Source organism: Aspergillus stella-maris (assembly GCF_047715825.1).
Source record: "Aspergillus stella-maris strain CBS 113639 unplaced genomic scaffold BDV14scaffold_29, whole genome shotgun sequence".
In the NCBI taxonomy this organism is placed as follows: Eukaryota; Fungi; Ascomycota; class Eurotiomycetes; order Eurotiales; family Aspergillaceae; genus Aspergillus; species Aspergillus stella-maris.
The window spans coordinates 174,902-189,140 of record NW_027396823.1 but is presented as its reverse complement, the minus strand read 5'-3'; the positions used below and the strand labels follow the sequence as shown (position 1 = coordinate 189,140).

At 51.7% G+C, this 14,239-nt stretch overlaps 5 protein-coding genes across 5 annotated transcripts; 4 read left to right on the top strand and 1 right to left on the bottom strand.

Annotated features, from left to right (window-relative positions):
• Positions 1 to 806: 806 nt before the first annotated feature.
• BDV14DRAFT_200448 (uncharacterized protein) lies at positions 807 to 2,684 on the top strand (the record flags this gene model as incomplete). Its single annotated transcript, XM_073773506.1, has 1 exon — positions 807 to 2,684. One exon carries the CDS (start codon positions 807 to 809, stop codon positions 2,682 to 2,684), a length of 1,878 nt encoding a protein of 625 aa, XP_073627871.1.
• Positions 2,685 to 3,879: 1,195 nt separating this feature from the next.
• Positions 3,880 to 5,609, top strand: BDV14DRAFT_64080 (mitochondrial 37S ribosomal protein mS45). Its single transcript, XM_073777206.1, has 2 exons — positions 3,880 to 4,519; positions 4,734 to 5,609. Exons 1-2 carry the CDS (start codon positions 4,067 to 4,069, stop codon positions 5,424 to 5,426), a joined length of 1,146 nt encoding a protein of 381 aa, XP_073627870.1. The 5' UTR covers positions 3,880 to 4,066; the 3' UTR covers positions 5,427 to 5,609.
• Positions 5,610 to 7,685: 2,076 nt separating this feature from the next.
• On the top strand, positions 7,686 to 8,683 carry sho1 (osmosensor SHO1; the record flags this gene model as incomplete). The annotated part of the gene is made up of 3 exons (XM_073771278.1): positions 7,686 to 7,754; positions 7,802 to 8,119; positions 8,168 to 8,683. 3 exons carry the CDS (start codon positions 7,686 to 7,688, stop codon positions 8,681 to 8,683), a joined length of 903 nt encoding a protein of 300 aa, XP_073627869.1.
• Positions 8,684 to 9,729: 1,046 nt separating this feature from the next.
• BDV14DRAFT_64063 (uncharacterized protein) lies at positions 9,730 to 12,881 on the top strand. The gene is made up of 3 exons (XM_073777205.1): positions 9,730 to 11,633; positions 11,680 to 12,308; positions 12,371 to 12,881. The coding sequence occupies exons 1-3, from the start codon at positions 9,953 to 9,955 to the stop codon at positions 12,719 to 12,721; spliced, it is 2,661 nt and encodes an 886-aa protein (XP_073627868.1). The 5' UTR covers positions 9,730 to 9,952; the 3' UTR covers positions 12,722 to 12,881.
• A 359-nt stretch (positions 12,882 to 13,240) lies between these two features.
• BDV14DRAFT_200445 (putative nuclear distribution protein RO10) lies at positions 13,241 to 14,010 on the bottom strand (the record flags this gene model as incomplete). The annotated part of the gene is made up of 2 exons (XM_073773505.1): positions 13,241 to 13,701; positions 13,773 to 14,010. The coding sequence occupies 2 exons, from the start codon at positions 14,008 to 14,010 to the stop codon at positions 13,241 to 13,243; spliced, it is 699 nt and encodes a 232-aa protein (XP_073627867.1).
• Positions 14,011 to 14,239: the final 229 nt, after the last annotated feature.

Sequence of the window (14,239 nt, the reverse complement as noted above, 5' to 3'; positions counted from 1 at the left end):
CGACCCAAGAAAGTCGAGAGTGGTAACGTAACGTCCGTAAAATGCGATCCATGGATAAGCACAGAGTCCTCTCCAAAAGTCCTCAAAAGGACCGTTCCGGACTTGGACCTAGCTGAGAGCGTTATAGTTGGGTTAGCAGTGGTCGCCCCTAAAGCACGTACAGTTCCGGTTCCCTGTCAGTCTAACTCTTTGCTCTCTCTGACTCTGGGCCGGCATCCACCTCCTGGTCCCTCTCCCTCTCAGTCCAGTCCCGTCTCGCTCCCTCTTCGCTCTCTCCCCCCTGCTCCTCTCTCTCTTGCTCTCTCTCTTGCTTCTCAGCTTCCTCCTCTCCCTCTTCTTATTTCCTACCATTTTTAATTCTTAGTCTCTAGTCCCCAATCTGTCTGCTTCAGCTGCTTCTCTCCTTTGCCTCCCGCTTACTTTATCTTTTACCTCGACTGGCGATCGACTAAACTATTCCCACCGGACCGTGTCTTACTCGCATCCTCGGTCCGTCGCATTAGTCTTCGATTTTCTGCTTCGTTGTCTGGGCCCCGTCCGTCCTATCGCATCAGCTACCCCTGGAAATCTTCATTGTGAGACATCCCGCAAGTTCGAGTCTTCATCTGTTGTTTCGCCCGAGACCTTCACATCATACCGCTATTGCATCCCGCTGCGTGTCCATCCACCTGTCAACTTGGTCGCCTCCCGTCCGCGCCCCCCCCCCCTTACCGTTCGAAGCACCTCAACTACCACTCGTGCTGCAACCTCGCCCGCGTTGAGGCTCATCAAGCGACTCGGATTCTAACAATTTTCGTCCTCGAGGCATGACTGGCACTTCGAACCAGTCCTCCCGCACAAGCCCTCGGTCCTATAGTAACACGCAGCGCACACCCTCCGCTTCCTCGTCGGGTGCGTCGCCTACCCAGCAGTCGCTCTCTTCTTTGCAGGCGCCTTCGACGGCCCAGAATGCGATGTCGACCGACGTGTTCCACCCCTCTGCGTCGCAGGCACCGACTTCTCTAGGCCCCGATTTCTCCTATTCGTTCTCGCCGCTTAGTCCTTCGTCCTCCTTCGATAATATGCCTTCTAATACATCCTCTTTTGATGCCGTTTCGTCAGCGGCCATGCGCCTCAGCGATGCGGACCGGTCGGCGCAAAACCTCAACGGATTTATCCGCCAAGCTGATGCGGCCGGTAGTGGCGAGATCCTCATGCGATATCTCCCTCAGAGTATGAGTCGCGAGGCTTTGCGCAGCATGCTTCTGTTTTCGAATCAGTTGATAGACGCCGATTTCGTACATTCCGAGGATACCGGGTTTCAAAGTGCGATCGCGCGCTTTAGCAGCATGGCCGCGGCCGAAGAGGCCCAAGCGCTGCTTGATGGCAAGCCAAACTCGAACAACGATGCGAACATGGTCGTCAAGATCCACAGCACCCCTGCACCGCCCAACCTTCCCCGGCGCAATACTATCGATCATGCCGCGACCCGTAGCCTGCTAGGCAATGGGCCCTCGACGCGACAGTCACGCTTCAACGGTACCTTCCAGACTATGGAGAAGCTGTCATCAGCAAACACCCTCGGCAACGACCCCCTACCGCCCACGTCCGAGGCGAACTCCCGCCTTCACAATTTCTTCTCTCCTCAATCCCCAATCGGAAACGGTGTTCCCGAGTTTCCACGTATAAGTGGCAAGTCAATGATTGGCCAGGATGACGATGAAGATACGGGAGAGTTGCTCAAGGATCCGGTCGGCTATGCCGAAAATGGTCACTCTGCATCCGTTGCGGCCCAGCGCCGGTCTACCAACCCTCAAATTCCTACCAGCCATTTTGGGAACTTGTCCTTGACCACAAACATGACATCCCCGCCTATGCAGAACTTCACTTCCGGAGGCTCGGCTCATATGGGCGTTTCAACACCGTCTTCTGCGTATCCTCAGCCAATGAATGGCTCTGTGGGTAACCCTGGGTTCCCCCCCTATGGCAGCCAACACACTCCCCGACACAGTTTCCCTGCCGCGAACCCGAACGACATGAACCCTCCTTGCAACACTCTTTATGTGGGCAATCTTCCACCGGATACCCAGGAGGAAGAGCTGAAGGCCCTGTTTTCGAAGCAGCGTGGCTACAAGCGTCTCTGTTTCAGAAATAAACAGAACGGGCCCATGTGCTTCGTTGAGTTTGAGGATGTACGCACAGCAGGCAAGACTCTCAACGAACTGTATGGCTACAAGCTTTCCAACAGCATCAAAACTGGTATCCGTTTGAGCTTTTCGAAGAACCCGCTCGGTGTTCGCTCGGGACAACAGGGCTCTATTAGTTCATCGAATAACCTCGCATCTCCTGGTGCCATCCAAGGCGGCGCAGGCCTTAACGGAATATCAAACACCATGTTCTCGACCGTGAGCGGACCACCACCTGGCCTGGCTACGCCTCCTGGTTTGATGCCACCGATGGGACTCCGCAACAATAGCGTCAGCCATCATTCCGGCTACTCCCACGCGCACGTACCCATGAACGGGATGGGGGCTATGAACGGCTCATTCAACCCCAATGCAGGCCTCGGTATCAGAGCGAATCCCATGAACCCTTCGATGATGCCTCCGCAGCCTCTTCACAACGGTGGCGCAAATGGTGCCCACATGGGCCAGCGTTCCGGCAATGCTACCCCGAACTACCCAGATTACATGATGGGACGGTAAATGACACGACAATTGGTACGGGATCAACGTCCGACATGGTTTAATGAATACTGGTACATCCGGCGCATCAGGGACTTTGTTTGTTTTTTCCGGCTAGACAGCATTTGGAGGGTCTCTTGCCTCCCAGGAGTAAGGATATCGGGACTCTTGACCTTCTTCTGCTCGCTTCTTATGGTTACTTTGGTTTGGAGACCGTGGATTTTTCACATTTCTATCCTTCCCCACGCTTCATTTTGTCTTTGATCTTCTTCGCTTCTCGCACTTTTTCTTATCATTCACCTTGATAGCATGGAATTGTGGGCGCCGTTTTCAGCTTGTTTGTTTAGGGATTGTTGCATCTTACTAGGTAGTCTGTTGCTGCGTTTCGATGTCATTTGATACCTCTTAGGCCGCAAATGATTTCATTTGGGCCAGTCTTGTTGGTTTGTTGTGTTTAGCCATACCCTTTGCTTTGCGTCTTATTTTTTCATTCTTCAGTCACCTTCACGAGATTCCTCTTTCAAGATTTTTTTTCCCTAATTTTGTTTACTCTGCATTATCAATTCATCACTTCCCATCTTCTACCTAGCGGTTCGTTATCTATAGGCTGCCTCATCGGGTAGCTTGATCGGATGTTTCCTATAATACCTATATTTCCCGAATCCCATTGCATGTCTTCGTTCGCAACCTTGCTTTTTGCTAAATCGTTAACACGTCAAGTTCTCCATGACGAGTGATGAAGATGTTGAAGATGAAGATGAGTTTATGAGCACGGAAGGAAGGACTCGTTAGCATAACATGCAGTTTGCAGCATTTTTATACCTTTTTTTTTTCGCTTCTGATACATTACGTTTTCTGCATCAGAACGCAATCGTCATTACACCAAAGAGCGGCGTTTGCAACGGTACTACCCTATACACGAGATAACCGGTTGGAAGGCTTTTGAGGCAAGATATACCAGAGGATATCGGCACTTTTCTATTGTTTACGTTGACTGCATTGAGGATAATGCTTGTTTATGATGGTCTCTTCCTGTTTTAGCTCTTGGATGTGGATGGAGGTTTGGAAAGGCGCAGCTGTTCTTGTTTAGTACGCGTGGAGTTCCTTTCAATGAATGTGTTTGATTATTTGATATGGTGGTTGCACATCGATCAAGTATAGAGTAGGAACCCCGGGTATACTCTGTATGGCCGGAATGGTTGGTTAGATCGGGTCACGTGACAGCCCTGAAAAAGTTTCTTCCTTCGGTTTCGGCCCCTGCACCAAACATCCACCTGTACCTTCACCACCACCACACTCCAATTGGGCTCCTCGCATATACCCTGCCCATTGGCACTTTCTTCATATCTAACTCATTTCATTGCCCTTGAAAAAGTCGCTAGTCGACTTCACACTTGAGCAAAATGCCGCCACGAATACAATCGCAGCGCGTGTCCAATTCCCTTCTCTCACAGCTCTCCTCTTCCTCATCACCATGCACATCCCATCAATGCACCACCCGCTCCTTCTCCTCCTCACAACCGACACAGACACAATTACGACAGCAAATGTTCGCATGGCTCCGGGGTGAGGGAGCTGCTCTGAAGGAGCACGTACCAGGGAATTTCAACTACCTCACCACCGTGATCAGTCGTAGGCAAGATCCGGAAAGACCTGCTTCATTTCGGCCTTTCCCGATGAATACCCACTTCAAGAGTCAGACGATTTTGAGCGAGGAGTTGCGAAATGAGATCCACAGACGTGTTATGGTAAACAAACAGAGCGTTCGTTCTGTCAGTGCGGCTTTGAGTGTTGATGTGAGGAGGGTTGCTGCTGTTTGTCGGTTGGTTGAGTTGGAGAAGAAGATGCGGCAGGAGGTAAGCTATCGCTCTTTTTTATTCTATTCTTGTTCGTCCTTGATTTTTGAACCATCACCTTGCAATGATGAGACAATATGGAAAAATTCGATTAGTCTTTACGATCTCCCAGCTGGGAATGAGTACAACGCCTTAATATCTGATTGCACTTACACGAACACACTCTGTTGAAATCCAAATCTCTTGGTATGTGGTCTAACTATATATTGATTAGGGGAAACCATTGGCACTGCCGTATGCTCGTACAATCCACGAGATGGTTAAAACGACCCCGTTGTATGAGACCACGGCAGAACAACGAGAGAATGCCCACGAGTCGATCAATGATCTCCCCGCCCACCGCCTGACCGATACTCAGATTTTCTACCCCGTCTCAGAATCCCGGCAGTTTACCCGTGTTGATGCCGGTCGTGTATTCTCAGCTGCTCCGGCCCGCACGCACAAGTTTGCTGCAGAGCAAGACGCCGATCCCGACCTGGCTATTACCAACGTCACACAGAATCCTTCCCGCATCGAGTTCGTCGGTAAGGGCGACAAGGAGCAGCCCGTCTTGCAACCAGCCGACGTCCGTATCCCCCACCCCCACCTCATCTCCTACGCACGCGACATGAGGAAGAGACGGAATGAGAAGCAATCAGTGATCAACGACCAAAGAGCCCGTATCGAAAAGGAAGATGCCGTTGACAAGGAGCGCAAGCAAGCTGCCGAGGCAATCCGCGAGGCCAACACATCGCACGTCAAGCCCGAGTCTTCGCGCTTCGAGTTCCGCATCAAGAACGTCGAGGTCAGCAAGGAGACGACTGGTGCTAATGGTCGTGGTGCCCAGGCCCCTGGACGGAGATACGGTACGCCCAGCTACGAGCGTAAGAAGGGACAGGTCAAGATCCCTACGCGCGTTGTGGTTTAAGCTTGGGTTGGTGTGTCATGTGTATTTTGAATGTACTATTATGGCCCCTGTATTCTTTCTATACTCTGTACAAATATTTGCTTAGCACGGAATATATCCTAATTGACCTAGCGGGCGTTATTCAATACATACTTGATCAAAACCGGAAGGATTGACCTTCGTACTTTCCCCGGGAAGAATTACATTCTGCTCTGACAAGGAAGGAGCGACCAACGCACCTACCCTACTGGGACATCAGACGATCGTGCCTTCCTTACATACTAATCCTCAGCGTTCAACAAGGAAGGAGCGACTCGGGACTCTTCAGGAAAATCCCGAGCCGGACTCTTCAACGTGCACTATGGCCCGCTGAAACAAAACACACGACATCGCGCATTCACCTTGCAGCAGATCACCAAACCAACCCCAGAACCAGACGTAAGACGGCAGCGGGCAGCCCCTAAGCCTACGGCGTAAGCTGCTAAGTATACATAAAGCAACCCTTCAGAACTAAATATAGCCGGACAAGGGCACTCCCGACTTGCGATTTGCAGCCTTGTCAGTCAGGTTGACGATGATCGACTAGAGCGGACGAACGACTCGCTCACAAGTTTCAACCCCAGTTCTGACGACTGGAGTTGACACGGCGCTAGGTTCATACGGTGAACTACGTGGTCGTGCTCAGGCCCGACTATTCTGGTCGTTTAAGCGCCGGCATATATGAAACTCAATCAACGTGAGGGGGCTACTGTGTCATGAAGCGCAGGAGACGCTGGGACCTGAGTTTATCGTGCCCTATGGCTGTAGCCTATAAGTTGGGCTCTCATCTGAAACTCTCGAGTGATGTACTGTAGGTATGCAATGCAGTTTGCCCTTGCTGGTCGAGGACTGGTGGAAGCGAGGTCACGCAGTAATGTCGGTTACGGAGTACAGGGACGGTCGAGGGGGAAATGCAGAGTGCTCGATGGTTGCGATTGGGACTGAGTGAATGACTGAATGAGAATTGACGAGTAAAGAGGTGTCAAGACATGATCTGGCCAGGTCGTGGAGATCGTTGCCATCTTCCCAGTGGACAAGCCACACGTCAGCCTCAGTAGTTCTGGACTCCGAGATTGCGCGTAGAGTCGGCCCTCTCTCTAAATGAACCAGGATTGCTGGCCCACTCGACCATGCTCTGCTCAGGAACAAAGTCAGCGAACAACTGGAAATGAATGAATGGAACCACATTGAGTCTTCTAACAGTATTCTTTTCTTCTTAATTTTACTCTCCTTCTCTCATTACTATTCTCCAAGTCTCTCCTTTTCGCCCCAGCATTCGCTTGTGTACAACCAACCCGACGGGCCTCCAACGTTGGCTCTCTCTAGTCTCTCCTTTCTCTGTCGCCCTCTCTAACTCAACTCTTCCACTCCCTCCCTCTCTTCTTCTCTTCTTCTTCCAATCCCACCCACTCCATCGCTCGGACCCCAGTCTCCGTCGACTTTCGCTCGTTAACCCCCCCTCTTTCGCTTTCGCTCTCTATTCCATTCTTCATTACCTATTCTCCGCCGTTTCACCCATTCGTCTCCCCTTCGGCCGGCCTGGCGCTGCTCTTCTTTGTCCACCTATTCATCATCGCTCCATTGTTCCCACTTCCGTCTGCAAGGGGTGCGAAAATAACCAAGTCCTCGACTTTTGCCAGCCTCTGACGATCTCGTTCCTGTCGATTTCGTCGAGAACCAGAACGAGGTCGATCCGCGTTTCACATCAACTTAGCCTTTTATTCCGGTACTTCTTAACTCGCGTGGTCTTGTTTGACTTCGAAGGCTTGACTTGATCCAACCACGACGACCAACCGCGACCTTGATTTGATCCTCGACTGTCTCAAGTGATCCAGGAAAGGTACGGTATTTTCGCGCTTTGTTTTCGACCTCTATTTTGGTGGTTGATGGTTTCTTGGTCGCTCTCGATGTTATCCATCGACCGCGCTTGAATATCGCCGTTTTTGTGTAGCAACGCTGACCTTGGCTGATCGCTGCATTAGTCACTCGACTCACCACCCTGTCACGCCTCTATACTTGACATCTGGAAAGTGGATTGGAAAGTGATCGGTCACCGAACGCCCTCGTGCCCTCGAATCGCAACGCTGAGACCTGTCAATTGGACGCATAGGCCTTACGCGCACCGCATCTGACGTCGCCAACATAAAACTCTCACCCATATCGTTCTTCTTACAACTCAAACACTACCGTATCGATCTAACGACCGTCACATCATAACATATCTGTCTACGAAACTTCATAATGCCGGGGTTTCGATTGAGCAACCTGCTGGGCGACCCGTTCGCTCTGGCGACTAGCTCCATCGCTATAGTATGTTTTCCGATGCTATGTGCTGGGATTCGACTAACAGAGGCTAGCTTGGATGGTTGATTGCGTTTGTTGCGTCCATTGCCGCCGATGTGCAGGCAAACTACCCGAGTTTCCAATGGTGGGCTGTTGCTTACACGTTTTGCTGCAATATCGGAGTGATTTTGGTATTCATCACAGACACCGGACTTACATACGGCGTAGCGGTCGTGGGATACCTTGCCGCCGACCTTGTGATGAACTCGATCTCGGCAAACTCCATGTTCAACGGAAGCACCCAGACCACGACCGACGGCACGGCCTCTACTAAGAACCTACCCGCTTTCCAAGCTGCCGGTGCTGGTTTCATTCTTCTGTGCATGGTCAACGTGAGTCCACTCATTCAAGATCTGCCTGAATTGTTCTGACCTTTGTAGATCGTGTGGATCTTCTACTTTGGATCCACCCCTCAAGCAACCCACCGCGGTTTCATTGACTCTTTCGCCTTGAACAAGGAACACCAAGCCTCATACGGCGTCAATCGTCCAATGTCATCCGCCTTTGGCGCGCGCCCCGAGACTACTGCCAGCCGACCCACCCCTCAAATGTACACATCCGCCCAGCTCAACGGCTTCGAGACATCATCGCCTGTCTCAGGATACCACGGCGGTGCACCAGGCGAACGCAGCCCATCGCAAGCCCGCTTCACCAACATTCCTGCGCCAAACAACGCCAGCAATCCAGACATCGGCGAGATCCCGCCGCCAACAGAATACCCATACAAGGCCAAGGCCATCTACAAATATGACGCCAACCCCGAAGACGCCAACGAAATTGGCTTCGACAAGGGTGAGGAGCTGGAAGTATCAGATGTCAGCGGCCGATGGTGGCAGGCCCGGAAAGCAAACGGGGACACCGGTATCGCTCCGTCAAACTACCTCATCCTGCTATGATGGAGGTGCCCGTTTCCTTCGTTTCCTTTGGTTTCTGTCTGTTCATTTCTGGTCGGTCTGTCATGGGTCTGGTCCTCGCCAATTGGCGAGAAAATGTGTTTGATACCCTTCGAGTTGTATCACGTATCACTCGGCGCGAGTTTGGATGGCAAAGTTCGCTTATTTAAAGTCATGTTACGTCTTATGGTCTGTTGTCTGTCTTGATTTGATTCTTTTTCTGATTTCGAATATGCTTCTTGGAACCGGTGAATTGTAAGATTTTTGGACTGGGGTTCTTCTTTTATACTTCCTTCATTACATAGCCTGGCATTTTTACCTGCGGATGGTACGATCTGGGCTTTTCTGATTTTGATTTGATTTGGGTTGAAACGTATGAGATTGAATTAGACGACGTTCATTACTTCCACTGTTCACAATTAATGATGGTCAAGTAGAAGTGAGGCCTCAGGCTGCAAGGTACAGAAAGAAACTGATTCTTATACCTTCCAGAACTTGGTTGAAAAGTCTGGACTAATCTTATCGGGTGGAGTCCCACGCCTTGTTTTGGGCGGCGCGGCGGCTGAGAAGTGAGACTGGTCTATTTGATGAGGGAAATGAACGATGCATTGTATCATTGGATTGGAGAATGTATTGAGGGTTGTGTTACTTGCTGATGCAGTGAGATCAGGGTAGCGTGTAGTAGTACTTGATGTAGATAGAGAAAGGGATAATCCTCCTGTCATATACCAAGAGAGTATAGTCAGGGACGGAGATTAGCAAGCCAAGAATAGAATCACGGGGGACAGTGGTAAACGGTTGTTCAGAACCGAGGCAGGTAATCATGTTAACAAGTCAGGTGTAGACAAACTTCAATAAGTCACACCGAAGACTCCAAGGTTCTACTATGCGGGACAACTGGCACGGGAAGGGAAGGGAAGAAAGGCATTCTCGCTCCTGACTTGACAGACAAGACAGCGACTATCAATGGTCCTGGCTAGAAACTTGGACTGTGCTCGCTACCACTCATCTGCTAGTTCGTTACTTCATTTAATTGCCTGTCAGCTTCTCCCCTTTACCATTTGAATGCCTTGGCTTCTTCCCTCTTTCTCGTGCATTGTGTTTCCCTTTTGCCTGTTTAGGCCTTCAGCATGAACACTGCTTGCCACTGCGTCTGTTTGAGAAGATGTGAGGAGTTGACTTTGCTCTTACAATTCCCCTGTTAAACAATTGTTCTTGTTCGTCCTTTGTTTTTCTAGTTCAACGGCTGTCAGCTGTCAGTTGTCAGTCACCATGTCGGAGCGTCGGTGGTCCACCAGGCTGAAAGCGAAGCTGCTGCGGCGATCGTCGACGTCAAGCAAGGCCAGCAGAGCCAGCAGAAACAGACTTACCACCACCACGACAAATACCTCCGCCTCTACTGACATCCATCCTCTGCATTCCCATCCAGTTCAGAGCGAGCCAGCGGTCAACTGCGTCGTTGAGCCCAGCGAGGATAAGGCGGAGGAGCAGCCGGCCGAGCCAGAGCCAGAGCCAAACTTTGACACCACAACCGCAACCAGCGCTTCAACCACCACCACCACCACTACTACCACTACTACGCCGCCCTTATCCACTCCCAACGTCGCTCCCTGCCACCCCCCTCCGCCTCTCTCCTCCGCCAGTCGTCCCTCCATCTCCTCCTTCACCGAGTCGCAGTATACCCCCGACGAGCTCGTCAGTGCCGCCGGTTCCACGGGTGGTGGCCAATACTTCATCGTCCCTGAGTATCGGCGCCCGACATCGCCCGCCTCCCCTCCACGAACAGAGGAGCCCGCCCAAGAAGAAACCCCGACTGCATCGCCATCAAAGGGACAGAATCAACCTCAGTCACAATCCACTTCCCTCCCAGAGCTCCAGCACAATCTCACGCCCACCCGGCGGCGATTCGAGCCAAGCCACGATCGCGAGCGTGCCCGATCGGGATCGAGCCGTAAAAGCTTCCCGTCCGAGCTCCTCAATTTTCCCCTTCCGCCGTCTCGAAAAGTCGATCTCCCAGCGACTCCCTCGTCTTCCCCGCCAAAGACCGCATCGAGCATCCCGCCTGGCTTTAGTCCTCATCGACGCCACGCGTCCGCGGAGTCACCGGCACCCTTACTCGCTGTTGCGGAGAAGTCTGCTATAAATACTTATCAGTCGTTTCCTCTCTCGACACCGTTTAATCGGCCGAATTTAGGGAGTCGAAAGCAGTCGCTGCTGCCTGCTTCTCATAACCATCTAGTTAGTTCGTTTCTGGATACCGGCTTGCTCTCGGATACACCGGGGCTTTCAAGTTTGGGAATAGCAGCACCGCCTGGACCACAACTAGGAAACACTCAAATACCGACAATGGGTTCGGGAACGGGATTGCGAAAGATCTGGGTGAAGCGGCCGGGTGGCTCGGCTACGCTGTTGCCTACGTCGGAGGATGCACTGGTCGATGAGCTGAGAGATATGGTTGTCCGGAAATACGCCAATTCGCTAGGGAAAACATTCGACTCGCCGGACATCATCATTCGAATCTCGACTCGTGAAGGGTCAAGACTACCAACTCCGGATCGGATCCTCAGCCCAGAGGAGCCCCTATGGAATGTCGTCGATTCATACTATCCCGGCGGGCAAAACGTGACAGAAGCATTGCTCATCGAGATTCCGCAGCGTCGGACTCCTAAACCTTCGCCCCGCCATAATGTATATTTTACTCACTCGGAACCCGGCGAACACGGCGACTACTTCCCGCTTATGCCGACTAATATCAATGTTCCTACTCCACCGACGCAGCAGGCGCATTCGGCTACGTCAGGGAGCACGCATCCTGCTCCGTCGATATCTATACTTACGACTGGCCATGCGCCACAGTTACCTTCTCCCGGTGGGCGGCCTCGTATGCGGAGGCCCCCGTTGACACGGCATACCACGCATTCACCTACGCTGCTTGGAAATGGAACTCCAAAGGGTGTGTATCTTCTCACCTTTGTTTTCGAACTTGGCTAACTTTCCAGACCCCGTGAGCGCGCAAAGTCAGCAACCTCCTCAGCCTACACCCCCGGCTCCTGTACCTCCTCCACCGCCAGAGTCACCACAAACCAAGATCCATACACCTCCGGCGCGCGTCGCATCACCCCGCACCACCGGCGCAAAGACGAAAAAGACCAGCAAGGGTACATTGCTTAACGCCGCATTTGGTGGCTTAATAGAAGGCACAGTGCCTCCGATCAACGTCCTCATCGTCGAAGACAACGTTATCAACCAGAAGCTGCTAGAAGCCTTCATGAAACGTCTGAGTGTAAGATGGAAATGCGCCGCGAACGGACAAGAAGCAGTCACTAAATGGCGCGAGGGCGGGTTCCATTTGGTTCTCATGGATATCCAGCTTCCTGTTATGAACGGTCTCGACGCAACGAAGGAGATTCGTCGGCTGGAACGGTTGAATGGCGTTGGTGTCTTTCCTAAGAAGTCTGGATCACGGAGTGATAGTACGACTGTTACCTCGCCTATTACGGAGGAGGATACGCTGCATGATTTGAGTCTGTTCAAGTCTCCGGTTGTTATCGTTGCTCTCACGGCGAGCAGTTTGCAGAGTGATCGACATGAGGCGTTGGCTGCGGGGTGTAATGACTTCTTAACCAAGGTATGCGCCCTGTTATCTATTAATTCAGGTTTATCCCCGAAACTAACATGTTACTCGTCCAGCCCGTCCGCTTCGAATGGCTCGAACAAAAAGTCACAGAATGGGGCTGCATGCAAGCCCTCATCGACTTTGAAGGCTGGCGCAAATGGCGCGGCTTCGCGGACCCAAACTCGCATTCTAATTCTGGCTCTGGACGGTCAAGTCCTGCAACAGCAAAGGGGAGCGGAAGTACCAGGGCCTCGCCTATCGCGTCACCTAGCCCGTCCGCTAAGAAACTAGATGCTAAGAACCGTCTGAGAAGGGAATTACTAGAGGACTCGCCGGATTCAGGGTCCGGTTCGGATTCCCCTGTTGGAGTGACGGGGGGTTTTAATGGGGATAGACCGAGTCCTATGAATGAGGGGGCTGTTTGAGAAGCGGGTTGACGGGACTTCACGTACCCTGGTTGATAGTTGGGTTGGTGAAGTCCGTGCCTGTGAGGATGTGGTATATTCTCTTCTTGTGTATGTGTGCATGTCTGCCTTTACTGGCACATCTCGTTTGTTTTTCTACCTGTTGTTTGTTTGTTGTTGTTGTCTGTTAGATACCCAGCATAGCCATTGCATCTGGATTGCTTCGCTTTATCTCGAACTTGCTTCTGCGACTGCAACTTGGCTTGAGCTCAGCGTTGAATACTTGAATTGGATAACTCGGTACATGGGAGTTGTCTGAACGAAATGAAATCGATATAATTCAGTGTTTCCTTACAAAGTCGAAGTAGGAAGTATAAAGGAACAAAGCAGTAAAACAAAGTAGTGGTATCTCAATCACAACAGAACACTGCACATCTTCAACATCTTCAACCTATGTATACAACCCCAATCCCCAATCCCCAATCCCCAATCCCCATTCCTCATTCCTCTTTCCTCATTCCTCCAAACACCTCCATAACCCTAGACCCCCTCCCGTTCCAATCTAACCTCCCCCCTCCTAACCCCCCTCCTAACCCCCTCAAGTCTCCCCTCCCACTCCCCCCACACCTCCCCCGCCCCCAAAACAGAAACCTCATAGTACCGCCTTAACAAGTTCGCCGTTTGGACTCTGAGCTCAGCAATTTCTTTCGCTTGAGCGTCTTGTTTCGCGGATAGTGCGGACATGCGTGGGATTTGAGCGATTAGGGACGTTGAGAGGGTTGCGGAGGGGAGGGGTGTTTCGGAGAGGGAGGAGAGGCGCGAGGAGGTTTCATTTATGGAGGGGGCGAGGGAGAGGAGGATGCTTCTTTGGGTTTCAATGGAGGGAATTGGTTCTGCTATTTCCGAGTCTGGAGCGTCGGGGTCTTCGGGGTTTGGTTGGGTTGTTGATGATTGTGAAAGTGAGGATGAGGATGGCTTAAACAGGTCCGGGAAGCGATCATCTACACACATCGGGTCAAACACTATTAGCTCACTTTACTCCAAAAGGGTAAAGGTAGAAAGGGGAACATACAAACCCCCAACAAATCCCCAACAACCCCTTCCCTAGCCCTTAATCTCTCCAAATCGCTCTCTAACTTCTCTAATCGTCTCGCGACGGTCTCGTCGATATTCCTGGGTTTGGATGGTGCTTCCGCAACACCGGACCATGATGTGTCGCCTGTTAGCAGGTACGTTAGGCGGTTTAGACGGGTTTCGAGGAGGGTTAGGGTGTTGAGGGTTGTGCTTTCTGGTGTTGATAGGTCGGACATTCTGGTTGGTGTTATGAGTAACGAGTGATGAGGTAATGAGGTAGCGGAGTGGTTGAGTGGGTTGAGTTCGAATGGTGGTTGTTTGTTGGAGATGTATCTTGATTCTTGAGATGCGGTGCGGACAGAGGTCGGAGGTAGGTGGAGTACATAGAGAGGACGGAGCTCAGGAGCTGTCTGCGGGCTTGGGGCTTGGCGGTCAGGAAGTATACAATCCACAACCAGCCATCTG